Source organism: Thermomyces dupontii (genome assembly GCF_041956625.1).
Source record: "Thermomyces dupontii strain NRRL 2155 unplaced genomic scaffold VTN31scaffold_11, whole genome shotgun sequence".
Classification (NCBI taxonomy): Eukaryota; Fungi; Ascomycota; class Eurotiomycetes; order Eurotiales; family Trichocomaceae; genus Thermomyces; species Thermomyces dupontii.
The window spans coordinates 552952-578894 of record NW_027192317.1 but is presented as its reverse complement, the minus strand read 5'-3'; the positions used below and the strand labels follow the sequence as shown (position 1 = coordinate 578894).

Sequence of the window (25943 nt, the reverse complement as noted above, 5' to 3'; positions counted from 1 at the left end):
TTGATTCCTCCTACGCGTTCTCCCACCACCATCCTGGTTTGTCACATTCCTTGTTCAACTGCAACCTCAACTGCCAATATTCTCCATTCATTGTGTTGCTCCTTTGACCGCCCGCAATGGCCACTCAAGGATATGAGCAGAACTATTGCCAAATATGCAAAAAGCTTCTCCCTGTTGATGAATTTCTACTCAACAACCAAGGGAAGAGAAACAAGACGTGCAAGCGTCATAGCAAGAAGCGCCCTTTGCAGATTGACGATTGGGATGAGTTCATCAAGTTGATCCGTAAATGGAACAGGCCCGTGAGTAATTGGAGGACTCCCAGCTTACCCCATTTCATGCTTATGCAAACGATTTTCAGGATCAGCATGAGACTCTGAATGCAAGTTACACGTTCAGCTTGGACGCACTCCCAGTCAGATTCGGTTCCTACCGCATCTTCGAAAATGCAGTTGATTCTGGGTCCGGTAGTGTCGGCTCAAAAGATTCCCAAAGATCACAACTGAACGCGGCGATGGCGGATCTCGCTGAGATTATCTGGAAAGAGGGAGGATTTCGTTTCAAACACACCGCGACAACCCACCAGACTTTGACCTTTTCATACAACTGTTCCCAAGATGCAAAATTTGTTGATAAATACGAGTCAAAAGTGGCGCCAGAGAAACGGCGAGATGCGAGTCGCATGCTGCGTTTTCCATGCCAAAGCAAGCTTAGCATGCGCCCATGTTTCGAAAATCGAACGCTTTCCCTGTCGATCCGCCATGAGTGGCACGAGCCATACCAGAGTATTCGTTTGTCGCCTGAAGCGCTAGCGTTGATCACCTCAATGGTCTCGACCAAGACGCCTGCGGAGATTTACCGCGAAATACAAGATTTCCCCGAGGCAGAGAATGTTACGCGACATCAAGTTTATTATCTTTGGCAGAGAGCCAATGCCGGGCTTTGGCAGCGAGACGCTGACCCAATGAAATCCGCCACAATTCTCCTGTCTGAAGATGACCGATATCGGGACGCGTATGACTGCATTCCTTGGATGAACGTTAGGGCACTGATCTTTTACTCTCTCGAAGCGATTCGGAAACTCGCAGAATCCATCACCCAGCTAGTGATGGATGCGACATACGGAACAAACAATGGTGGTATGGACCTTTTCTGTGTCCTAGCTGAAGTCGATGGGTCGGGAATTCCACTTGGATACTGGCTGGTAGAGGTTACAGGACCTCCTGGGGAGAATTCTACTGGTAAAAATCCTCGCCGTGCCGAACCTGGTGCGACTGGTTATGTTCTCTGCCGGTTTCTCGAGCGCCTCAAAAGTTGGGGATTTGAACCGACCTGTTTCGCGATAGACAAAGACCAATCGGAGATCAGTGCTGTGGAATCTGTTTGGCCTCATGCGAAGATCCAACTTTGTTATTGGCATGTCAAGAGAGCGGTAAGCTTGAAGATGAACGATCCTAAGGCGACAAAAAAACGCAGGAAAAGTACAGACCTGGGCAGGCCAAGAAGCTCATCCCTGACTTGGAGATATGCTGGGGATCTAAGCGCGACCGTCGTCCTAAGCCACATTCGTTCGGAGGGTGCCAATGCCCATCGCGATCAGAAAAACAGAAAGGAAATCAGGGGGAAAGCAAGGACGGAGAACAGGCAGCGCGCACCGCACGAGCAACTCATCCATCTTCCCAGTTTCGATCTTGTAGCGCCAAACGGTGCCATCTTCCGCGCCCATAATAAACGAGTCATTCTATCCCCCGTCAGCATCTCTCATCCTCCGGATCACGTCGTTGTGACAGTGTTCCCCACCGTCGCTGCGATTCCGAAGTGTCCCTCCACTCCCTCGTCAACGGTCGTCGGCTCTCCATCTTGACCAACGGTGTATATGCGGATCGCGGAGTTGGAACCAGCAGTAATCACGCGTTTTCCGTCGGGGGTGTATGTCAGGATTGTCGTTCCGGGAGTGTCTGCAGGGACATTCAGCAATTGGGTCAAATTGCTCAGGCGGCATTGACGTACGTGCAGGCCGTCCCCGGGGACGAATAGATTCGGACGTCATGATAGCATATGATGTTGAGTCGAACAGGTCCTGAGAGTCCAACTGTTTATCAAAGATTGAAGTGGTTCGGTTGTGGCGTCGCGCGACGCGTCGATTGCCCAGATCGAAACACGTTTGACGCATCGCGCGATCGCCTTAGATATTTCCTTTTATGGAATGGTTGCTCCTATATTTAGTTACGCTTTTCCTAACTTAGTTAGTTTGTCTTTAGGGTTAGGGTACTCCGGAGGGTAGTCCACTTGTCCTCACATGAGCACAGAGTGTGAGCAGAGAGTGAGCAGCATCCCCAGAACAAGAGAAAACCAGACCCAAACACCCTCGTTCTTCCAGTAGAATACAGGTGACATGCAGAGGTAACCATTCATGAACACCAAACCTCAGACCCAAGTACAAACACAAAAGTAAAGGAAGAGAAAGAAAGAAAGAGATCATCGTCTTCTCCTCCGCCCACAACAATCCAACGCCAACCCTCCCCCGCCGGGCGTCCCCGGCGCGCCCATGATCCTCCCCGAGCCCTTCTTCGCCTTGCCCAATAACCAGTCGGTCAGGGTGACGAATTTGGCGGTCCGGTCCCAGCCATCGGCCTGCTCTGCGTGTTCGATGGTATGGGTGAGGATCCAAGAGGAATAAGCACACTTCTGCGCACGTGTTACATCACGTGACTTCGCTCGATTGCCATGACTAGCTAAACCTCACGTGATGATAAAGCTCGTTTTAACCGAGTTTACCGCTCGGCAAGAATCCCGTGCAGAGCTGTTCAGAATCGAGCAATGTTCCAATTAATGTTGATGTACAGCAAGTATTATTAGTATTTTTATAGATTTCTTCCTGTCCGGCTCATCGTGCCATGGACAATGGAAGCTCAGAAATCTGACACAGTCTCATTGGTCGCCCATCTGCGAGATGTTTTCCAGGATCTCCACCGGACTCCGTATCCCCATGTACCAAACCCACCACGATGCAAGCGACGAGCCGCAGTCGCTTTGATTGTTCGCGTTCGCCCGCAGCACCAACATCAGGCTCAATCGTTAGCGGTGTTAGATAAACAGTCTCCCATTCCACAACAACTGGACAGGTTCTTCTCCCAGGAATGGGTACAACACGGGGATCCAGAGGTTTTGTTCATCAAACGAGCATCGCGTGTTGGTGATCGCTGGACCGGTCATGTTGCGCTGCCGGGAGGGAAGAGGGATCCGGAAGATGTGGATGATAAGGCCACCGCGCTTCGGGAGACGCGGGAGGAGATTGGCCTCGATTTGAACAAGGAAGAAGCTATTCATGTTGGAAATCTCCCGGAACGAGTGGTTACCTCAACCTGGGGCAGCGTGCCGTATGTTTTTTTTTTTTTTTTCTTCACTTGCTGGTATGATAGCTAACTGGTACAGGTTGATGGTTCTCTGTCCGTATATTTGGGTTCTCACGTCCGATAAGACTCCGACCCTGAATCTTCAACCAACGGAGGTGGCCTCTGCGCATTGGATATCTCTTCGAGTTCTGCTGTCGAGCTCCCTCCGGACAGCTGAGTATGCGGACGTCTCTGACCGCTTTGTGAAGCCAGCCGGCATGATTGGCCGTCTTGCTGTACGGTGGACGATCGGAATGATGGAATTTTCGGCAATCCGCCTGATCCCTACCGAGAGCCTTTATTGCAGCTCTGTTCCGGGCTTCGTCCCAGATGCTCAGTCAGAGCAGTCACAGTCATTGGTTCGACGCTGGCAATCTTGGCTCTTGAAAGATCAAGCCGGGTCGGGCGATCTGCGCCGTTCCTTGCTCCTTTGGGGTTTGACCCTCGGTATCATGACCGATTTCTTGGACATGTTGCCGCCATACAACGCTGTGAAACTGTGGAAACACCCAACATTCACAATTCCAGACCTGCGATTGATTGTGAGACTCATGACCTACAACATTCGAAAAAGAAACGAGCAGAGATTAGTTCGGCACCAGAGACGCCCGAGTGATACGGCAGCAGATAGCTCGACTGTTGCGGTCCCAGTCACCGAGGGAGCCTCCCAGGTGCATGAACTCAATGCCGTTGGGATCGGCGGGTTGGGCGTGGGACGTTACTACGGAACACCGTCGACCGGTCACCATGCTGACGGGCTCCTGCTGAAGGCTTACTATGATCGCTTGCGGCAGGCAATTGCAGTGTTTCTGGCTTGGAGAGTGGCGGCAGGGGCTGTTGGGTCATACTACTTGTGGCGGTGGCTTCGGAGTTGAGCCTACAGTACTCAACATAGGAGCCAATATGGGTTCCGTCCCCACGAAATCGCAGTACTGAACTATGCGAGTAGAAAAATTAAGGATTTTTTTGAGGGCCAGATGCTTCTTACTGTCAAAATTCAAGGGTTTGAGAGTAAAGCACAGTGGCAGCTCGCCCGATGAATCCGAGGCTAGCCATAGGTAACCTAGCCTCTGCTGAATAAGGTATAGCCAAGTCCTGATTCGTTTAAGAGCCGCGCTAGTACATATCTGGTTAGCCACAACGTTGATCGCGATTTCCGAAAGTGTAAACAATCCTGTCGCAGTTGAAGCGCTGGAAGGCATCCAAAGCATCGCTTGCAGCGGAGACACGTCGACCATGGTGGTCGCTCAGAAGCTGTACCCGCGCGGGACAGTGAAGCGCATTGTCAAGGCTCATGCAGGGCGCAATGTCAGTAAAAATGCTGATGTTCTGGTAAGATTCACTGTGCTCAAAGCGGTTTGCGGGAGGGAATCATTTAACGGTTTCTTTCTGTCCGGCAGATTTTTCTCGACTACATGCTCTTCATGCAAGAGTAAGTGCGACTTGACGCGATCCGCTGCGACCACGTTATGATTGGATTGTCAGTGATTGACCTAAACGCAGACTCATGCGCGAGGCTTCGATTCAGGCGAGAAAATCGGGAGAAAGACATATCTCGGCCAGGAGTGTTCGGAAAGTCACTGAGGTGGGTTGCTGGGAATGAACAATTGCGGCCGCGATCTCGGGCTGATCGAGCGACGTACAGAGCACGCTTCGAAAAATGAGAGGATGATCGTCTTTGTGGTGTTTTGCTTGCTTTGGGTTGATGGGTGGCTGGGCTCAGTCCAGGCGTTCGGCGTTCTGTACAAGGATCTATGCTAATTTGATGATACCCTCCAATGTTTTTATTGGGCCAATTCACTGCAAGAGAAAGATGACACTGTGTAATTAATTCTGTGCATTGAGCTGAGTCAAAGTAGAAGGGAAAAAGTAAAGTCTGAGCTTGGGTAAAGTCGAAGGCTGGAGCTTCAGGCTGCAAGGCTCAAATGGCTGCGAGCTAAAACTTTCTCTATCCATCCATCCACTTCCAACGATTCATTTCCTCTCACAGCTCTCCTGCCCACCACGTTGGTGTTCAATTCGCCTCTTGTGCTTCGATCCTTGATCGTCCCACTCTCTTTATTGTAATTCGAGCGTCCTCCGTCAACCATGTCAGCCGCCGCGACCAATAACCCGCCCGCACAACCCGAGTCCAAGTCGGCGAAAAAGAAGCGCGCAAAGGCCGAACAACAGGCGGCCTCGACCCAAACCCCGTCGAATGCCGAGGAGAACAAGGAGGAATCGACGGTGAATGGGACGACGGATACGACGAATGACTTCCAGAGCACCTTTTTCAGGGATCTTCAGAAGTAAGCCCGTTCTGTGTGTGTCACGTGCCGAGCGGTGATTTTCTGACACGGTGGATAATATAGGGCCTTGCGCAACACAACGAAGAAACTGGTGTGTCGTGCTTACTGGCGTCCAGTGAAGTTCGGTGCTAACGGGTTCCGCGTCTAGAATGCCACGGCCAAGGTCGACAACATCATTGCTGAGAATCCGGGGAAATCCCTGGACGACTTGGTCGCGGAGAAAAAGATCAATCCCGACCAGAAGGCCCAGGCGTTGAAGAAGCCAGCCTTGCAAGCTCAGGTCGCTCAACTGGAGGAACAGATTGCGCAGTACAAGAAGTTTTCTGCGTACTGGGAGGAGCGTTTGGTCAACGAAAAGACCGCCCTTGAGAACGAGCACAAGGCCGAGCTCGAAGCTCTGCGGGAACAGCTCGCGACAGAATACAAGGAGTCGCAGGAGAAGGTCTTGCGTCAGAAGCTGCTCACCCTGAGCCAGTTCCTCCGCGCTGCCGCGACGGTGCGCCGTACGGGCGACGAGACTGCTCCGGAGAGCCGGGCCTTTGAGGGCGTGCTGTTCCAGGTGTACGGTGGCACGAATGAGGCCGTGGACTCGATGCTCAAGCTCATCGATGGCGCCGAGGAGAAAGTGGTTGCTGTGGAGGGAGATAGTCTAGATGTTACTTGTAAGAGGGCGTCATTTGCGATCTGCCGATGCTGCTGTACTGACTCGATATGTAGTCGCTCGAGTGAGACAGGTGTCGAAGGAGCAGGCGCCGCAGATTCCTGACACTCAGGAGGAAGCACAAGCCACGGAAGCCGCTCCGGCAGGTGACCAAACAACCAATGCCGCTGCGACTGAATCGCAGGAGACGCCGGCGGCACAACAGGGCGACAGCACATCGCCCGAGTATGCCGTCAGCACGACTGCTAAACCGGAAAAGCAGCTTGCGCCATCCCAGACCGCTCCGGGTAACGGCTCCAACCAGCAGGCCGATGCCTCGTGGAACCCGCAACCCACTGACCAGGCGTCAGCCGCTCCCAACGAGGATGGCTGGGTGGAAGTGTCCCGGGACCCCAACGAGACCGAAACCGGTGTAGAAGCAACCCCGGCCGCCGTGCAACCGTCTGCGACCTGGACGGAAGAAACACCGAGCGCGACGGCGGCGGCGAATGGGGACAACAACACCAATGCCAGTGACGGATTCGAGCCCGTGATGCATCACCAGCGCCAGGGCAGTCTTCGCGGACGTGGTCGGGGCCGCGGCCGCGGCGGTGCCGATGGATTCCGCAGCGGACGAGGCGGCGGACGGGGCGGCGACTTCCGAGGCCGTGGCCGCGGTCGCGGAGACTTCCGGGGCGGGCGCGGCCGTGGTGGATTCGCGCAAAACCACAACCACGGTGAGCCGATTGCCAGCCAGTAAATCCAAGACATAACGACGGAGGACCTCAACAATGGAGACGGGACACAACTCTCCCTATTGTGTTCACAGGACGCTCTACGCCACATACGCTTCTCTCTCTCTCTCTCCTTACTTATTCCCAACGCTAATCACTGTCTGTACCACCTTTACTGTGTGCATGATCGGGTCCAAACTCGGATGATGCGATTGATGAGATGACCATTGTCGGGATATGGACAAGGACATCGATGAACACAAAACCCTGAACAAACAAAAAAAGAAAAAAAGTTTTTGTCTCCTGTCATGTGTCATTTGAGCATGCATGCCTTTGTCACTGATCATTTAAGTGGGATATCCCACATGTCGACAATATTGCGATGGGTTCTCTCTTTTTCGTTTTCCATGTATCTAAAAGCGAGCAAAGGGGGAAAAGGGGAGGGAAAAGTGTTTTTTTCTTCTGTTTGCCTTGCCTTGTTCTGCCTTCTGCTCTCTTTGTCTTTTCTTCCTGCATCATGGCGCAATGGTGGTGGGATTCATGACATGGCATGACATGATTGCTATTTGCGGGGGGAGGAGGGTACAGTTTCTAGGAGTGGATGGATTGGTGTTTAGCTCTTGTGAGGAAATGGATTGAATTCAAACCAAAGCCTACCGAGGGTATATATACAGGACATGCAAGAGAAAAAAAGATGCCTCCATAATCCTCACATGAGCACAGAGTGTGAGCAGAGAGTGAGCAGCATCCCCAGAACAAGAGAAAACCAGACCCAAACACCCTCGTTCTTCCAGTAGAATACAGGTGACATGCAGAGGTAACCATTCATGAACACCAAACCTCAGACCCAAGTACAAACACAAAAGTAAAGGAAGAGAAAGAAAGAAAGAGATCATCGTCTTCTCCTCCGCCCACAACAATCCAACGCCAACCCTCCCCCGCCGGGCGTCCCCGGCGCGCCCATGATCCTCCCCGAGCCCTTCTTCGCCTTGCCCAATAACCAGTCGGTCAGGGTGACGAATTTGGCGGTCCGGTCCCAGCCATCGGCCTGCTCTGCGTGTTCGATGGTATGGGTGAGGATCCGCCCGAACTCGTCAAAGGCGAAGATGAAGAGGCCCGAGAAATGGCCTTCCTTGCTCGTGGTGAAGATTGGTGGAGTGCTTTTGTTGAGGAAAGGGAGGGAATTTTGGAAGGAGGACGGGGATATAGAAGATGATGATGAGGGGGACGAAGGCGGATTTGTAGAAGACGAGGAGGAAGAGGACGCGGAGGAGGACGAGGAAGATGAATCCGGTGGAAGAGGAGCAGTCTTCCATCGAACAACGAATCGCTCTTCTCCGCATTCTGATTCGTTTTGTTCCGCCGCGGGATCCTGTAGAATGCTATCGGCGCGCACCATGCGCTCGCTTAGAATCTCCAGCCGAACGTTGCCCAGTAAAGGCAATGCGCCCCAGGCAACCGGCACCGTCCATAGCGCTCCGCGGTAGAGAACCCGTCCTTTTACCGTCGGCAGATGAGGATGCGTCGAGGGGAACAGATGAAGCGTGACCTGCGGTGAGAGGATCTCCACCGGTAGAGGATGAATTAGGATATTTGGAAGCAGCGGGGAGAGACGGCGTAGGGCTATTGAAGAAAATCCGTCAGTAAAAAGAAAAAAACCTCAAAATTGCAAGACGGACATACTCTCGCCCAGCTTGATCACACGCTCATCCGGCGGCTTATAATCCCGATGCTCATTGCCACCGTTATCCGACGAGCAGCTCAGTTCGGCCTCCTGTTGTTGCCGCTGCTGCCGCTGTTCTTGTCGTTGACTTTCCTGCTGGGCGACTTTTGACTGAGCAATGTAAAACTCCTGAAATTGACTCCTTGAAGAAGTGGCTTCATCGCCTGCCGGGAAACTGAACGCGGTAGTCGTCGTTGTCTCCGACGAAGAGGAAGCGTATACTCCATCAGAATGCTGCTGGTGGTGAAAGCGACGAAGGGATCGACGCGGGGAGATGGGTGGCCATTTCGGAGCTCGAAAGATGATGATTGTCTGGCGCGACATCGGCTTCGGCATCATGGAGGCCTTGGCGAGGACGCGGTTCGCGTACTCATCGGGATCGATTGCGATGTGTTTTCTTGTCTTTTTTTCTTTTTTTCTCTCGTGGTCGATGAATGCTGGCGGCGGAAATCTTGGGCGGACAAGCTGATAGATAGGCTTAACCAAGCTGATGCCAAAATGATGATTGGTCGATGACGTCGGGATTTTGGCCGGGCCGAGATCACTCCGGCTTCAAACTACCGTACTCCGTATATACAATCAACTTGTACGAGGATTTTTTTACTCGAGTGTAAACTGAGAGGATGTACTCGTCGGAATCACTGTACATTCTGAAATCATTGATCAACATGACTGGATGGACACCTGCATTCCGACAATCAAGCCAACTCATCCTCCTCCTCCATCCCCATTAACCGTCGCTCACCCAGTTCCCGGATCTTATCCTCCAACAAAGAACGCCCATATCTCTGCGCAACCTTGACGGCAGCCTCCAGCATCTTGCCAGTTCGGTCGCGCATCATCTCCACTAACTCCAACGCCCGCATGCCCTTCTCCTCGCCTTCGCGGCAGAGTACAGCCAGCATCTGGAGTAGGATCTTGTCGAGTTCGACCTCTTTCCGCGCCAATTCTGCCCGCTGGTTGCGCGTCGCGTTGGTTGCGGAGATCAAGTCTTCGTAGAGGCTGAGGAAGAGGCTCTCGCGCACAAATGCCTCCTCGAACCGCGAGCCGTCGTTGAGCGCCGAAGATTCTTCCTCGTCATCGCCGCTCTTCGGCGGTGTCGAAATTGGAAGCCGGAACTCGAATTCGCTAAGCAGCGGCCGCGGGAAATACGGGTGCTGTTCGCCGCCCTTGAGAATAATGCAGTGGAATTTGTTCTGCGCCACTGCGACTGGCCAGTAGCTCTCGTCCTTGCGACCCTTGGTCTGTCGGTCCAATTGTCTCGTGTCGAGCAACGGAACCCACCGGGCTTGGCCCGGTGTTCGCCAGTGCTGCAGGACTAACAGCACCCCGTCGGAGTCGTAGATACACGGATCCTACATGGTGAGTACAAGTACTAGCGCTAGGGTAGAGAGCACACATACCCCCGTATCGGAGAAGAAGACATTTCTCACTCTTTGCCCACCGGGCAGCGCGACGACGTCTTCGCTCTGGCAGACCTCGTCCCGCTTGACGTTTTCAATCGTATACATCAACTGAGCTTGCCCGCTATAGTCGACCGGCCCGTTGCCCATGGTCAACACATAGTCCCGCCAGGCGACGCAGGTCACCGGCGTGTGTTTCTGCCTATGAATCCGATATGGTGTTCCGTGCAGTGTATATACTCGAACATAGCCGGTGGACGTCAGGGCGACCACATATGAGTCACTCAGAGCAATGGCTGTCGGGGTTAGTCTCCATTTCTTCCACATATAGCAAACAGTTGCTACCGAACTAACCTGTGACGGACTCGTTCTGAGGAAACTCTGTTCGCCAGTCTCCTCTGGTCGTCCATGATTCATGAGGTCGGTAATAAATACTGGCAGGAGAGTCATCTGTCGGCGGCGACGCAAAGAGAGTGCCCTTTTCGCCTGCGAGAATCTCTCAGCATCATTTCGTCCATAGAAAACTATTTACCTACTTAGACATGCTTTGTCGTACCGATAAGGGTCCGTGAAGTGAAAGTTGCGATGCAACTCTGTGTCATAGAACTCGACCGTTACCGTGTTGTGAGATTCTTGGTCAACGGTCCAGACAACTCCCGTCAAATTCAAGCCTGTCTCGTTAGCACAAGCACATCAAGTCAGTTGAGAGACTTACAAAGGTAGCGTCGGTTGCCCCTCCAGGGCGTACTGCCCGGCTGGAAAGGCTCATGTGTCTCGGGCTGCCAGAACGGCGCAAAACGCTTCCGCCCCGGCTCATCCAGGTCGTCCAGGTGCCCATTCGTTCGCTTGCCATAAGCGTTCAGGCCCTCGGCATAGCCAGCTCCATCATCGTCCTCCACGAAATCATCATCTTCGTCCATCGGACCGAGGATGTCGTCCAAGGAGTTTGGGCTGTCATCCCGTCGACGATCCGTCGAGACTGGCTTTGGTCGACTCGTACTGATAGGCTTCTGAATGTGTGCTGACGTCTCAGCCAGCGCGCTAGAATGGACGGGAGCAGACTGAAGCGGCTTCTCAAGCAGATGCTTGTATTGCCGGGGCACAAAATTCTCATGTATGAAGAGCTCCCCATCGGACGTCGTGAATGACAGCAAGTTGTTGGTCGGATGCCACGCGAGATTGATCACATTCGCAAACTCGTAGCGTCGGATAACGGTCCGGGAACTAGTCTCCCAAAGTAAGATCGTGCCATCCGCGGCGGCCGTGGCCAGCATGGCGCCATTCGGTGACCAATTCAGTGCGGTTATGTCCCCCAGATGTCCGCTCTCAAAGGACTTTTGTTTACTCCAGTCCGACGTTGAGAAGATGGCTACGTCCCGTGATGCCTGTGCGGCTGCAAACGCGGTACCGTCTGGATGCCAGACAGCCCTCGACGTCGCCTCAACCTCAGGCTCCAAGCGTCGAATGACTCCGTCCAGTTTACGGACCAGCTCCGGCTCGTCCTCAACCAGGGAGTAAATGTACAGAACGCCGTCGGTACACGATACGGCAACAAATCGATCACTGGGGTCGAAGGTAACATGCTTCGACCCTTTGGTCTGCTCTCGAAGATATTTGACATTTGTCATGTCCTCGAGATTCACGATTTTCACCGTGAGCTCACTTTCTCATGTCAATATGTTGTACCAGCAATAACAGTCCCATAGGTAAGGGTGCTCTTACTCGCTTGCGACCGCAACCCACTCGCCGTCCTTTGATATCGCAAGGTCGCGAACAGGCAGCGCGCACCGCACGAGCAACTCATCCATCTTCCCAGTTTCGATCTTGTAGCGCCAAACGGTGCCATCTTCCGCGCCCATAATAAACGAGTCATTCTATCCCCCGTCAGCATCTCTCATCCTCCGGATCACGTCGTTGTGACAGTGTTCCCCACCGTCGCTGCGATTCCGAAGTGTCCCTCCACTCCCTCGTCAACGGTCGTCGGCTCTCCATCTTGACCAACGGTGTATATGCGGATCGCGGAGTTGGAACCAGCAGTAATCACGCGTTTTCCGTCGGGGGTGTATGTCAGGATTGTCGTTCCGGGAGTGTCTGCAGGGACATTCAGCAATTGGGTCAAATTGCTCAGGCGGCATTGACGTACGTGCAGGCCGTCCCCGGGGACGAATAGATTCGGACGTCATGATAGCATATGATGTTGAGTCGAACAGGTCCTGAGAGTCCAACTGTTTATCAAAGATTGAAGTGGTTCGGTTGTGGCGTCGCGCGACGCGTCGATTGCCCAGATCGAAACACGTTTGACGCATCGCGCGATCGCCTTAGATATTTCCTTTTATGGAATGGTTGCTCCTATATTTAGTTACGCTTTTCCTAACTTAGTTAGTTTGTCTTTAGGGTTAGGGTACTCCGGAGGGTAGTCCACTTGTCCGTTCCCAAAGTGCCCTTCATATTGAGACCTTCAAATGCTCGATCCAGTCCGAGTTTCTTCATAACTCAAGAGCAAGGACTGTTGGAGGTGCGAGTCACAGTCAACATTAAAGCTCTTATCCAGAATTCAGAGCTCACGTTAGCTTCCGCCCTCTGAGCGCATTGCTCTTCTACAGATCATGAAGCTTGTAATAGTGTCCTGATGTTGTGCGTTAGGGAGTACCTATATTGATGAGTAGTACTACTAGTTATAGTTACTATGTACTCCGTACTCGTAGTCTCTTCGGAGGACCAACTGGAACTTGGCCGGGTGTTGTCAACCCTAACCCTAGTCAGAAGTTACTACGGAGTACTGATTTGAGTGCTACGTAGTAAGTAGTACCTCTTCAAAACCGCGTGGCACCGCGAGCAGTCAAAAAGTCGAAATCCACGCCATCCTGCGCCTGATTGACTGATCTCGCGTAGAGCCCTCTATATCCTCGCTGGGCGTTCTCAATGCGCATGTTCTCCAACTGACTCAATTTCCTCTCTTCAATCCTCCTCATCAACTCCGCACCAGAGATCTCCAGTTGCAACTTTCTTGCCTCAACATCGCATGTAATCACATCACCCGTGCGCACGATACCGAATGGTGACTCGGGCAGAGCCGATTCAGGAGAAATATGCAGCACAATCGTACCTCCAGCAGTACCCGACATTCGACCATCGGAGAGCCGCAGCATATCCTGGACGCCTTGCCGGCCGAGTTTTCGGGGTATGGGTATCAAGCCGGCCTCCGGCATCCCGGGATTACCAACTGGTCCGATATTCTTCAGCACGAGCACGGAGTCTGGCGTGACGGGTAGGTCTGGGTCATCGATACGAGCCGTCAAGTCAACAATGTTCTCGAAGACGACCGCCGGGCCGGAGTGGCGGAGAAGACGTCGGTCTTTGGACGCGGAGGCCTTGATGATAGCGCCGTCGGGTGCGATGTTACCGCGCAATACAACAAGCGACGATGCCGGATAGAGCGGGTCCGACAATGGGCGGATCACCTGCATCGAGAACGGACATGGTTTGAAGGGAGACTCGTCAAGGACCTCCCCAAGAGTCTTTCCCGTAATCGTCATGGCGTTGAGATGAAGCAGCGGACGCAGCGCGTGCATCAGCGCGAGCATGCCACCCGCGTTGTGGAAGTCCGTCATGTAATTCTCCCCGCTGGGCTTGAGGTCAATAAGCATGGGTGTTTTGCGGCCAATGTCGTCGAAGGTCTGTAGGGTGATTTCACCCTGGAGCTTGGGATGACGGTTGACGATAGCCATGAGATGGACAATGCCATTTGTCGAACCACCAATTGCTTGCAGGACAGTTATGGCATTGAGGAAGGATTCCTTGGTCAGGATTTCCTGGGGAGTTCGCTTTGCCTTGGCCGCAGCAACCGCGTTCGCTCCTGTTTCCTCTGCTATGCGTAGGCGCGTGGACGATACCGCGGGCGCTGAGGCGCCGCGTAGAGGCATCAAGCCGAGGGCAGCAGTGATGCACGCCATGGTACTCGCCGTGCCCATGACGCCGCAGGTACCAGACTAGACTCCGGTCAGCCGACTTCGTTTGATCTTCTGGATAAAGTGTGCTCACAGTTGGTGCAAGCTCCTCATTAATCGCGCTGATCTCTTCGATATCGATTTCCCCTGCGCGATATTTAGCCCAATTGTTTCGACAGTCTGTACATGCTCCTATTCTTTGGCCCCGATGACTGCCGGGCATCATCGGGCCCGTGAGCAGGGGCAAAATAGGTTTGTTTGCAGAGATCCCACCCATCAACTGAGCAGGGACAGTCTTATCGCACCCTAGACATCTTGTCAGCGCATCCAATTGCTACTCTTGAACAGACCGAGCACCTACCTCCAATCATCACGCACGCATCCATCGGTTGCGCGCGAATCATTTCCTCCGTATCCATACTCATCAAATTCCTCAAGAACATACTCGTCGGCGCCGCAAAGGACTCATGCAGCGAAATGGTCGGAAAATCAATCGGAAGCCCTCCCTGCAGCTGAACGCCACGTTTCACTGCCTCAATCAGGTTGGGAACATTGGCGTGGCAGGCATTGTAGCTCGAGTAAGTATTGATGATGCCGATGATGGGTCGCGAGAGCGCATCGTCGCTGTACCCGAGAGCCTTAATGAATGCCTTGCGGAGAAAGAGGGAGAAGTGCGCGTCGCCGTAGGAGGTGAGGTTCCGTCGAAGACCGGTTGCGCTGGCTGGAGACGAGACTACGGGCTTGTTGAGGTTGTAGTCGTCTTCGGGATGGCGGTGGTCAATTTCCTCTTCCATTGTGCTATTCTGATTGATCTAATGTAAAAGTGTAGCAAGGGAAATGTTCGTCTGCATGCCTACTGGTCTAGGTATAGCTGCCATCGATGGATGAAGCGGGACACGGAGCAATTCCGATGTTGGGTTCGGATTTTTCTCCGAATGACATAATAATCTGAGCGATGAATCACATGCGAATCCTCCCATTTATCTACAAGCTTCAATACACACGCTTCATTAGCTCATTGCGAACACGATCCAGCACAATGCATCAGGTGAATGATTGACATAAGTATGTATTCAAAGTCATGACACAGGTTCTGTCTTTATCCGGGTCTTATGGCGGGGCGAATCGGTCTCCTGACCTGGAGTTAGTCGAATGCATATCAGGGATAGTATCAATGGCACTCACCTCTGCTTTTCGCTTCCCCAGCACTGAATCCGGCGTAGATGTCCTCGCTGTCGCGCTCCCTTGTGCCGGCGCAGACGTCGTAACTTCGGCGTAACAACTGGCATGGTAGATTCGATTCCCAACTTTGACGGCATCCTGCCAGATCCAGTCCTGCACTTCTTCCGACCAGGTCGACTCGAACTTCTCCTGACAGATAGGACACGGCGCGTTTCGGAGTGTGGCGTCACTTGGGGCACGAATCCATTGTTTCGATTGTCGCGAGTGTTGAGATGTGGCTTCCTGGCTTGATGCGCCAGCCGTTGTACCCGCAGCACCGATATCCGCGTCGTCGTACTCGCGCGATTTGATCCAGTCCTAGTATATGTTAGCTCAGAAAACGACGATTTACATGGGAGACATGACGCACCCGTTCGTCAACATACCAACTGCGGCTCTGGCCGCGCTTTGCAGCCTCGGCCATCCGCTGGTTTGTCTTGAAGTGCCAGTCGAGATGTCGCGCTTTCTTCTCTTTTCCTTCCTCGTTGGCGTAGAATCGACGACCACAAGTTCCGCATTTATTACTCTTGGCGTCGTAGAGAGTGTGGATCAGTACGGGCCTAGGACTGGTCATAGTTAGGAAGAAAGTCCGCGAACGTTGACTGCGCGATTGCTTACATCTTGATCGATGCCGTGCTCATATGCACGTTGATCGAGATATCTCCCGGTGGCACCTGCTGCGTGGCTACAGGAGCTACAGGAGGCGTAGGTCGTGGTTGGCCTGGAACAATTAATGGGAGATTCGGGAACGTAGGAGCCGCAGGAGGCATGGTAGAAGTGACAGGAGGGAGTAAGCCCCGGGATCGTAATGATGCAATTAGGTCAGACCCAGGAGAAGTCGCAGGTGCGGTAGCAGAGGGTGTAGACGTGCTCATAGATTGAGGGTTAGGAAAACTACTGGGGATTGTGGGAGGCGGCGTGGGTTGCTGACGATTTGCAGTCGCCTTGATCAGCTCGGCGAGAGTATTTGAATTGAGTAGGGCTTGTAGATTAGGTTGGGAAGTTGCTGGAGGAATCTGCTGGCTTTGCGTCGTTGATGTTGGAGTTCCAGTAGGATTATGGGGCACACTGGCAAGAGTGGGCTGCGTCTGGGATGGAGATGCAGCCCTTGATTGAGAGGATAGAGCAGACACCTGATCCCGAACCAGCTTCAACTGGTCCTGCGGAAGCTCTTGTCGTTGAAGAATGCTCTGCAGATCCAGCAATGCCTTCAACCGCTGTTGAACGTTGACATCGAGTGGGTTCATGGCAAACTCGAGTCGCGCTGCCGTGATCAGGTTCTCGATATCACGATGCAAGGCACCGAGGTCAACCGTATCCTGCGGGGGTTGGGGGGTAGGATAGGTCCGTGGGTCAGCCTGCAAAGTTAGCGTGCTCCTAGCCATCGCGGGCGTGAAAGGGCTTATTACAGGTGCTACCGGCTGTGAGTGTGTATACGGAGGATATCGCGGCGCTGTCTGTGATGTGGGCTGCGACGGAGGAGGCGTCCGGGTCCAGCCGGGAGGTGTTGCGGTACCTCGAGCTCGGCCGATGACAACATCCTGCTGGCTGCGCGCTTGTTGCTGTTGAAGAGCTGCTGTCCTCGCCTTGATCAACGCATTCTCGATGCTCCGTGTGATCTCAGGTGGGAAAACAGGTCGCGGGTCCAGCGAGCCGGGAACGGGTTCTTTCCAGGTCTTGAGCATTTCATCCAGCTTTCTGCGTGTGGGTTGGTCGACCAAGGTGTATGCGTCCATGAAGGTCTTGTAGAGGTTGCGACCCAAGAAGAGCGTGTAGGGAGAGCCTACATTCTTGGCCACCGAGTCGACTACATACAGAGCAGGAAGTTTCTGCGACGGTGGGCACTACCAGCACGATTAGTCGGAGAGTTCTACAGGCTGCTGACCACTCCTCCCCTCCTTATGAGAAGAGATCGATACTATGGTGAGAGGCAACGAAAAGAGCACGGGAAGGGCACCTACTGTACGGATATGGTTCTCCAAGACTCGCGAAATAGCCATTGCATGCTCCGTGTTCTCCTTGGCTATGACGGTCAAGTTGCTGATTTGGAATCTGTCATTGGTGGTTAGATCCTCCAGGGAGTTTTTGTAGTCCTCGGCGACTTCATCGGATGGTAGAGACATCGTGGGCGATGAACCGGATCAACCGGATTGACGTGCAATGAAGCCGAGTCAGAGGGTTGGATCTAGAACAGCATCAGTTGACGCGTCAAACGGGGTTCTCAGTCGAGACACTGATCTCGCAACGCGAGAAAGATGGAGCGTTTGCCGAATTGATCGTTCGTTGTCCACCGGTCTTGTGAAGCGCCAGGCCTGTTCTTTACAATCTTTTTTTTTCCCAGTTCACCAATCTTTTTTCTTCTCTTTGTTTTTCTTTTCTTTTCCCTTCAGCCCTCACTGTTTATCCCTCCTCTTTCTCTTCAGGGCAAAGGCCTTCAATATTGACTCGGAATCACGTACAGTCTTGGGCAATAGTGGGAATACAACAGGGAACCTTGTAGAATGGCTTGCTACCTATCTTTCGCACACAGAATCTGAGAGAAACAAGGTGAAAGCGTGCTTTCTGTTTTGCCTTCCTTTTGGTCTTTATCTTCCAACCTGCAACGATGCAAAAGAGCAAAAGGACCACTTGAAAAACCAGCAACCGTACACCTTGTTGTCCTCAACCTTTGACACTCGGTATCCTTGGATAAAGGGGGGGAGGGTGCGATGACGAAAGAAAGACGAGGGGGGGAATGTGCGTGAAATTGGGTCAGAGAGGCGGATGCGAAGGTGCTGAAACAGGCGACGAGAATGAATATCCAGGCCAGATCAACAGAAAGGAAATCAGTGGGAAAGCAAGGACGGAGCGAAGAAAAATGGCCGTGCCAAGTGTTTTCTTAGTCAGCATAACTATCATCGAACAATGTTGACGCCTCAGGCATGACTGAAAAGTCTCAGCACTGTTGCCTTGTTTCTCGGTTCACCGCCCGCCAAAAGAGTTCCAGAACAGCGGGAGTGGCACGTGACTTTCACCCAATCAGAGTCCAGTTTCCCTGCAGATCACCGTGTTATGGGCGACGCTGGGCCTGGTGAAGCCTGGGGCCAAAACGTCATCAACCGACGGCAGGCGTTGGGCGTCCATGACCTCCATTTCGCACTCGCGATCAATGATAGTGATTATTCTACACTTTGACGAAAAGATTTGACATCCTGCGACGTTCAATATTCTTCCCAGACGGTTGCGACATCAACAGTAGACTTCAGTTTTCGTCAACTTCACGGTCTCGATCACCATGAAGCTCCAGTTATTCTTCCTCATCACCGCACTGTTCGCGTTTGCGCTCGCCGCCTCGGTCGAGAAGAAGTCGTTCATTGTCATGTTTCCGAAGGATACGCCGAACTCGGTCATTGATGATGCGAAGAAGGCCATCATTGACGGTGTATGTGAATTCGTCGAATCTACGTCGTCTTCTCAGTAGGGAAGCTGATCAGTCTACTACTATTGACTAGGGCGGCTTGATTACCCACACATTCGGTGAGTTCTATTTGTAGTCTTAGAGAAGGAGAAGGAATGCTAATGGCGCGATTGTGTCATGAGCAGATATCTTCCGGTATGCTCCCCGTTTCGAGTCATATTGGTAGTTGGTTGGTTATTGACTGTCGTATTCAGAGGATTCGCCGCAGAAGCACCCACGACCGCTATGGAGACTGTCCGGACTCTCTCTACGGATTATCAGCCTATTATCGAGGAGGATCAGCCTGTGTCGATCAACGCCGCGTAAGCGAGGACATGGATGATGGATGGTCTCCAGCATCGGAGGAACGAATGATGGGTCATGAATGAAAAGAGATCATGACAGTTTCTGTAAAATAAGGCCTTTGAGAAATGTGAAATTGATACGATATCGCATGGTAGTACTTCGTTCAGTGAGTGTACCGATGTGTATGGTCCGGTTCATGTTCAGATTTGATGCCTCCTGTCTCCAGATTTATATTCGACAAACCGCCCAACGCCATCAACCAATTCCGAACCTGCTTCGATCCCAACCCTATAAATGTCCAAACAATAACACAGATATCAGATATCATCCTCTTCCGGACTCTTGATCAAGCTCGCCTCCTGGTTCACAGCGCCTCGCATGGCGCCATCGATGGCAAGTTGATCGGCGGCCTCGTTACCGGGGTCACGGTTATGCCCCTTTACCCACTCAAATAACGTCTTGACGCCTAGCGACTCTCGCTCCTCGATCTTGGCCAGAATGGCTTCTACGAGGTCCCGGTTCTCAACTGGCTTTCCGGCTGCAGTCATCCAGTTGTTACGCCGCCAGTTGATGGACCAGACTGTCACGCAGTCGATGGCATAGCGACTGTCGGTGATGATGGTCACGTCGCGATGCCGTGGTGCGATGTCCAAGGCGCGCAGGACGGCAGTCAGCTCTGCTCGCTGATTGGTCTGGCGACTGCCTTTGAGCGGTTCGGAGACGTTCCTGGTTGAGGAGCAACCATCGCAGGTCAGCACATGATTGACGCAAGTGGGTGAGTCGCCGAATTTCAACTATACCTTTGATCCCCGGGCCCGAAATACACGCCCACTCCCGCTTGCGCTGCCCTTGAGCCGTTCTTCAATGAGCTCCCATCCGTATATATGCGCAGCATTCCAGGAGACGCCGTCGGCTGCAGTTTTGTGGCCGCTTTTTGCTCCGGCTTCTTGTATACCACTTTTCCCGAAGCCGGATTTAAGAGAACATTTGGGTCGAACCCATCTTCAGCTCCTGCAGGAAGAGGCGCTTGGTCAGCGGGCACCTCAACACCTTCTGGATCACGAGGAGGCTCCTGCGTCATGCCGGGGGCAGGCCGCGGTGCGGCGCTCTGCTTCGAGCCTAATCGCACGAATTCCTCTGCCTCTTCTCTTGTTGAAAACTTCTTGTATCGCGGCCGCGAAAAATTCTTGATCTGCGCCTGCGCTTCGGCCCAGTTCGTGTAGACACCTGGCACATGGCCATGTTGGACGCCGTAGAATCGGGTTGGCTCCTGGGATCCGGCAGTTGTGGAGAAGCTCTTCTGTCCTGTGAGGAAAGATCGTGCTTCTTCCGCAGATGTAAAAGACTTGACTACCGCGCCGTCAGTCCAAGTACGTGGAATGCATGTATGGGTATCACGAACAGACTGCGTTCTTGTACCCGGTAATTTGCCTAAGGCAATCGTTCCAATTGGCGTAGATCCCAGGGCGAAATCCTGCCTTTACGGCATAGTACTTTGTTTCACCCGTTCGTTTACGCTTCAGACTCGGTGCGGGGCACTCCGTTCCGTTGTTATTCGCGGGGGGCGTTGGTGCGGACACTGGACTCGGTGAGGATGTCGTGGCAGCGGGACCTGTTGTCGAGGTCATGGTGTCCGACAAGGTCGTCGGTGGACGACGACACAGGAAGAATACAGAGCGGGTGCTTCTCTCTCCCACCGTTCGATGCGCATTTAGTACAAGACTCGGCAAGGTCCTCGAGAGGCGGGCCAGGATGCAGTCGATGCTCGTGAACAGTGAAGACGCACAACACACTATGTTGATTTCCGCAAGGAATGGAGGAATACTCGTCAGATATGCCAGCCTGGAGCGAGAAATCAGGAAGGAAAAAAAAAATCTGAGAACAACTTAGTTCATGATGGTCTGGAGGGGAACGAAGACGAATATGAGGGGGTGTGAGCATCGTCGCCCAGCTATGATTACATAAGCAGGTGTAGGTACGGAGCAGTGAACCGTCCTCTCGAGAAAACTCCCAAATCTTGGACCGGTGATGACTGCTGGGGATCTTCAGTGGGAAGAGATATTATCGACAATACTAAAGCGTTTGGAACATCTCGACTCTAAAAGTAGCATCACTTTTCGATGTCGAACCCGACATATTATGCATACATACAGTGGGTGAAATGACGGACGGAGCCATATCAAAGCGGAAGCATGGTCACGAACATGACCAAGTCTGCCATCAACTCCTCGCAAACAAGGACGAAACAGGCATCATTCGTCATCCAACATTCCCGTTCCCCATCAGCCACACGCATTCCCATCATGCCATGAGACAGACGAGAAAAGACTCAAAAGAGTGGACGAGAAAGAAAAGAATAACGTCGCCGACTGGCTGTCAGTCTCAAGAGGCTTCTCCGAGGCGCACTTGCAAGCAGTCTGCAACGAGCACGTAATAGAGGAAAAAACGTCAATAAATATCACACCAGAGGTAAGCATGACAGAAATAGGGGGTATATTGCAGGCTCCGGCACACCTGAGCGAGATGCGAGCCTGCCCGATGACCACAACAATCCGCAGGAAACGGGAGAAATTGAAAACAAATGAAAACAGATGAGGAAGCCACCTGTAAGTCGTGCGGCCTGTCACTGGGACGGTGATTGAAGGAGATGCTGTATTGTCGGCAGGGACAGTGTATCAAGGGAAATAATAATAAGAATTATCTTCGGGAAAAGAAGTCGTAACCTCATGGACCAAACCAGGCATTGTCGTGAAGAGGAAAAAAGCGACGCGGTAACTCCCCCACCCTTCTTTTCTTTTCTTTCTTTTCTTGCCCTCTCGGTATGTACACCCACAAGGACGGATCGCGGGCTGGAAGGACAAAGTGATGCGTAGGTAGAGGGTCATAGGTGGAAATCCAGACACATCCACCAATCATAATCACAGTGTAACAGTGTACATGGCGCTCATGTCAGACATGATCGCCTAGGGCGAAACGCGCTGATAGAACAGCAAGTACGCAACCCGATTGTCGCGGCTCCCGTATCGCCCGAGAGGCGTCCTGGTGCCAGGAGAGCCACCTGAGGGCGCCGGAGAAGAAACGCCGTTCGCTCCGGTGTGCCCAACCGATTTTTTGCTGGCATGTCCACTCGAGCCAGTCCCGTTCACCTGGCTCCAGCCCTTATCGTTGTCAAGCAAGTCATCATTGTCGGTATCGATCTGTTCGTAGATGTTGGTTGAGTTGCGATCGCGCTTGTGCTGCTCAAGGGCGGCAGCCAAGACCTTGGGGTCCTCCTCGCTGCCTGCCTCAGCAACGTCTTCACTGCGGACACGTCGAATTACTGTGTCATCCATCCGGATCCATTCGCGACCATCCTGCCGCCGCACATCCACCGTATAGTGCCCCCCGCTGGCATTCTTTCCATGGTGGTAGATCACACCAATGAGGCGGTACCGCGGAAGACCGCCGTGTAGAGCCATAGCATTACGGCGGTGAGGAGGGAAGACTTCTCGCGGAACCTCCAACTCCAGAGGGTAGCCAACTTTCTTCCAGATTTTCTGCGTTCCCCTGGTGACACTGTCATACTGGAAGCGCTTGAGATGCAGGATGAGCACAGGAGGCAGTGTCTCGATGAAGATCTGCTTGGTAGCTGTGGCATTAGAGCCACGAGAGGAGGCGAAGTCGCCGTAAATAGTCTCAGGCTTCGTCAGACCCTTGAGCGCGTCCACGATGTTGTGAACATCCGGGGAGCCAATGTCCAATTGGAGAGGCTGGTAGGGCTCGAGAGTGACCGAATTCTTGTTCCCTGGTACCTTGAATTCTGACCGGATCTTGCCGCCAAAGATTTTCGTGATGGGTGATTCGACGCTGATATGCCCAGATGATCGAGTGATTGCCGCCTTCTGCTTGTGACCGACTTCATACCATCCCTCGCCAGCCGGGGTATCACCGTTAACGGCTGCAGACTCTGCGAGAGCTCCTGTGTCCTGTGAGCGCTTTTCCAGAGCCCTCGTGCATTCTTCATGGAGCTCTTCCAGGAAGAACCCAAGAAACTCCTGGGCGTCCTGCTGATGGCCGCGCTGCTGTCGTCAGCAGGATAACTCGACAGGTAGTTTACGATCAGTGGTGGATACTTACGCGCATATCTCTGAATCTCGGCAACTGCCGGATGACCTCATAAACATACTCAGGGATGAAGGCCTCGCCAAATTGTTCGAGTTCGTTAGGCTTCAACCTCAGTCGTAGTTGTTCCTGAGACACGGCAGCGTCGATAACTCGGAACTCCTTCATAAACATGATTCTAGACGATGGTCAATCGCGACTTCTCCGAACTCGGTAGAGAAACATACGTAGCATCAATCAAAGGCATATCGCTTTTGAAACTATGAGCGGCGCGGCGGCCGACATAATGCAGAAACTGATAGAACGGCACGCAGAATGTCAAGATTTGCAGAACCTGAAGACAGACTCGTCAGTTGGGAGACACCACGGCAGATACATGTGTGGCCAGTTGGGCAATGACATACAGAATTCATGTAGCACATGTTTCCTGTGTTCACCAGCCCTCGCGGCTCTAGAAAGGGGATCTTGTCGCCGTACTGATTGACGTCGGATGGCAGGCTTTGTAGGACGTCGACCAAAGACTCGCTGTGAGTGCGCGCACTCCCAGTATCTGTTGACAAAGGACCCCGAGCAGGAGCACGAGGCTGTGACTTGGATTTCACCAAGTCCGCCCACGATTTGGGCGCGGGACGAGGAGGGGTGTGTTTCTCCGCTGCCGTTCCTTCTGTCTCCTCCTTTGCGGCTTCGGAGGTCCCCTGCGCCGTTGCTGTCGAAGTGGGGGTTGCGGGCTTACCTGCGCCCCCTTTGGATCCTGGACGGGGAGCACTGGCAGGCACAATGGGCACCACAGGGACCAGCGGTACCTGTTGCTTGGCACCAGTTGTCGACGCCGCGGTCGGAGTGCGTGACACAGCCGGAGCAGGAGTCGCTGAAGACGGCGTCGTAGGATGAGTAGACCCGGCCTCCGAAGGCGCGCGAGAGGTGACCGGTGTTTGCGGGTCCGATGGTGCAGTGGCTTGAGCTTCTGCAGGTTTCTCAGTCGCGACTTCCGGGGTCGGAGTCTCTGCTTGCGGGGCTTCTCGTCTCTGAGTCTCCATGGCAGGAAGCTCTACTGAAACGGAAGAACGCTGCAGTGAACGGCCATCCCGGCGTCTATGTGGCATGCGAGCCGGGAAAGCAGCCTCGGGAACGGAAAGCCAAGGTAGCTGAGAGATGGATGTCAGCGCATTGAACTGGTAAAGTAGTCGGGATTGTCTTACGGGAGGGCGAAACGGAACTGGCAGCCGCCATCCAGAGGCTTTGGGTTGCTGCGGAGTCGATGTGACCGCATTCGCGGGAGATGCAACTAGCTCGACAGACGATGGCGGGTTCTCCGCTTGACTGTCGATGGGGTTCGGAGTCTGGCGTGCAGGGGTCGGCGACAAAGTGTGCTGCACTGGAGTAGACGCGGCCGAGCGTGACTGTGGCGGGTATGCGGGCGGCGGACCATGCGCTGGAGCGAGAGCCGACGGGGTATGGGGGTAGGAAGACACTATCAAGGGCGCCGCATATGGAGGTTGATATGGGCGAGGCGGTGGCGGGCCCGGCGGTGGAGGATGCACAGGGGGATACGAGGCATACCAGGGAGGTGGATAATGCTGGCTATAGGCTGGTGGAACGTGGCCATTGACTGGGGGAGGGTAGGTCATATAGGACGGCGATCGCACATTGGGCGGGCCATTCGCGTAGTGCATGTCATGCTGTCGGCGCTGCGGCGGCGGAGGGGGAATGGGCGGCTGCCCATGGGGCAGTGCGGGCAGATGGTGATTCATCTTGACCAGCAGGCGGCCTCAATGGGAGCCATGCGCGAGATCCACTAGACGGAGCATTCAAGAGACCGCAACAGTGGCCACTCGCTTAGGTTGCCATTGCTGTACGCACGGCCGAACGAGGGAGCGAGGTGATGCAACTATGGAAGCAGCGCGTTAGTGGAAATGTCCTCTGGATCGCCGTGGAATCACTTGGAGTGACTTGAGTGTGTGTGTGTTCTCGTGCTCTTGATTTCTTTGTCATCTATGAATTTTTTATTTTTTTCCGCGGCGCTTGACGCGGGCGGCGATTGATCAAGCTCGCTGGTGGATGCAAGTGACATACCTGACAAAATTCGATCGAGGCTCCAGGGAGAGGCGTCGCCAGACACGCTGTGCCCGCGAGCAGGGCGTGATCTATGGCGGGAGGAGAGCACCGAGAGATGGTGGTGAAGATTTGGGGGAAGGCGATCGATCGTTCTTATTTTAAAAGCAGATGGAGTGGTGAGCCCGATGGGACACTTGGTTTTGATGCCTCAGGCATCAACAGATCTTCTGCCTCAGGCCGCCCGTCTAGCCGCTCAATTGTCCACAGGCCGCTCGCTTTGAGCCTTCCGAGCAAGATGAGTACTGTTAGTAGTTGCTCGTCACTTTGGTAGATCTCAGGCCAAGAAGTATCACTCTGTCTTCTATGCCCCAACGGAGTACTATTACACACTCAATGCCTCGAAAAATGCTCAGGAGGCCAAATGCACACCCCGTCCGCCAAGCCCGGATGACATAAGGCAGTTCCGTAGGATCAGAGTCAGAGGGCAAAACACCTCTTCCCGCACCCCGTCGAGGGTACGCCTCCCATCTCGAGCCCCCAGACTCGCGGGCGGGCGCCGAGTTGGTCAGCCCGTCTCCGTATATGTATCAGACCTTCATTTCCCACATCGCGCATGCCACACGGCGCCACAAGCCTGCCGATTCTCGCGCAAGACCTCCGTCACCTCGTGTGACAAGACACGGCTCGCCATCGC

The 25943-nt window shown here is 53.4% G+C and overlaps 12 protein-coding genes across 12 annotated transcripts; 5 read left to right on the top strand and 7 right to left on the bottom strand.

The window, feature by feature from the left end:
- Positions 1-1773: 1773 nt before the first annotated feature.
- On the bottom strand, positions 1774-2050 carry VTN31DRAFT_2299 (uncharacterized protein; the record flags this gene model as incomplete). Its single annotated transcript, XM_069402451.1, has 2 exons — positions 1774-1958; positions 2011-2050. The coding sequence occupies 2 exons, from the start codon at positions 2048-2050 to the stop codon at positions 1774-1776; spliced, it is 225 nt and encodes a 74-aa protein (XP_069257395.1).
- Positions 2051-2904: 854 nt separating this feature from the next.
- Positions 2905-4270, top strand: VTN31DRAFT_2298 (uncharacterized protein; the record flags this gene model as incomplete). Its single annotated transcript, XM_069402450.1, has 2 exons — positions 2905-3380; positions 3436-4270. The coding sequence occupies 2 exons, from the start codon at positions 2905-2907 to the stop codon at positions 4268-4270; spliced, it is 1311 nt and encodes a 436-aa protein (XP_069257394.1).
- A 361-nt stretch (positions 4271-4631) lies between these two features.
- On the top strand, positions 4632-5067 carry VTN31DRAFT_2297 (uncharacterized protein; the record flags this gene model as incomplete). The annotated part of the gene is made up of 4 exons (XM_069402449.1): positions 4632-4727; positions 4796-4827; positions 4899-4980; positions 5041-5067. The coding sequence occupies 4 exons, from the start codon at positions 4632-4634 to the stop codon at positions 5065-5067; spliced, it is 237 nt and encodes a 78-aa protein (XP_069257393.1).
- A 416-nt stretch (positions 5068-5483) lies between these two features.
- On the top strand, positions 5484-7083 carry VTN31DRAFT_2296 (uncharacterized protein; the record flags this gene model as incomplete). The annotated part of the gene is made up of 4 exons (XM_069402448.1): positions 5484-5683; positions 5747-5774; positions 5832-6345; positions 6401-7083. 4 exons carry the CDS (start codon positions 5484-5486, stop codon positions 7081-7083), a joined length of 1425 nt encoding a protein of 474 aa, XP_069257392.1.
- An 866-nt stretch (positions 7084-7949) lies between these two features.
- Positions 7950-9119, bottom strand: VTN31DRAFT_2295 (uncharacterized protein; the record flags this gene model as incomplete). Its single annotated transcript, XM_069402447.1, has 2 exons — positions 7950-8680; positions 8741-9119. The coding sequence occupies 2 exons, from the start codon at positions 9117-9119 to the stop codon at positions 7950-7952; spliced, it is 1110 nt and encodes a 369-aa protein (XP_069257391.1).
- A 359-nt stretch (positions 9120-9478) lies between these two features.
- VTN31DRAFT_2294 (uncharacterized protein) lies at positions 9479-12366 on the bottom strand (the record flags this gene model as incomplete). Its single annotated transcript, XM_069402446.1, has 8 exons — positions 9479-10135; positions 10184-10479; positions 10538-10669; positions 10720-10854; positions 10899-11845; positions 11906-12057; positions 12117-12274; positions 12327-12366. The coding sequence occupies 8 exons, from the start codon at positions 12364-12366 to the stop codon at positions 9479-9481; spliced, it is 2517 nt and encodes an 838-aa protein (XP_069257390.1).
- A 630-nt stretch (positions 12367-12996) lies between these two features.
- On the bottom strand, positions 12997-14924 carry VTN31DRAFT_2293 (uncharacterized protein; the record flags this gene model as incomplete). The annotated part of the gene is made up of 3 exons (XM_069402445.1): positions 12997-14172; positions 14225-14436; positions 14492-14924. 3 exons carry the CDS (start codon positions 14922-14924, stop codon positions 12997-12999), a joined length of 1821 nt encoding a protein of 606 aa, XP_069257389.1.
- A 285-nt stretch (positions 14925-15209) lies between these two features.
- Positions 15210-17474, bottom strand: VTN31DRAFT_2292 (uncharacterized protein; the record flags this gene model as incomplete). Its single annotated transcript, XM_069402444.1, has 6 exons — positions 15210-15263; positions 15316-15669; positions 15722-15917; positions 15970-16709; positions 16761-17195; positions 17313-17474. 6 exons carry the CDS (start codon positions 17472-17474, stop codon positions 15210-15212), a joined length of 1941 nt encoding a protein of 646 aa, XP_069257388.1.
- Positions 17475-17511: 37 nt separating this feature from the next.
- On the top strand, positions 17512-18063 carry VTN31DRAFT_2291 (uncharacterized protein; the record flags this gene model as incomplete). Its single annotated transcript, XM_069402443.1, has 1 exon — positions 17512-18063. One exon carries the CDS (start codon positions 17512-17514, stop codon positions 18061-18063), a length of 552 nt encoding a protein of 183 aa, XP_069257387.1.
- Positions 18064-18625: 562 nt separating this feature from the next.
- Positions 18626-19114, top strand: VTN31DRAFT_2290 (uncharacterized protein; the record flags this gene model as incomplete). The annotated part of the gene is made up of 4 exons (XM_069402442.1): positions 18626-18772; positions 18843-18867; positions 18934-18943; positions 19003-19114. The coding sequence occupies 4 exons, from the start codon at positions 18626-18628 to the stop codon at positions 19112-19114; spliced, it is 294 nt and encodes a 97-aa protein (XP_069257386.1).
- A 296-nt stretch (positions 19115-19410) lies between these two features.
- VTN31DRAFT_2289 (uncharacterized protein) lies at positions 19411-20721 on the bottom strand (the record flags this gene model as incomplete). Its single annotated transcript, XM_069402440.1, has 3 exons — positions 19411-19819; positions 19894-20443; positions 20496-20721. 3 exons carry the CDS (start codon positions 20719-20721, stop codon positions 19411-19413), a joined length of 1185 nt encoding a protein of 394 aa, XP_069257385.1.
- A 1335-nt stretch (positions 20722-22056) lies between these two features.
- VTN31DRAFT_2288 (uncharacterized protein) lies at positions 22057-24945 on the bottom strand (the record flags this gene model as incomplete). Its single annotated transcript, XM_069402439.1, has 5 exons — positions 22057-23151; positions 23210-23372; positions 23422-23528; positions 23599-24339; positions 24394-24945. 5 exons carry the CDS (start codon positions 24943-24945, stop codon positions 22057-22059), a joined length of 2658 nt encoding a protein of 885 aa, XP_069257384.1.
- Positions 24946-25943: the final 998 nt, after the last annotated feature.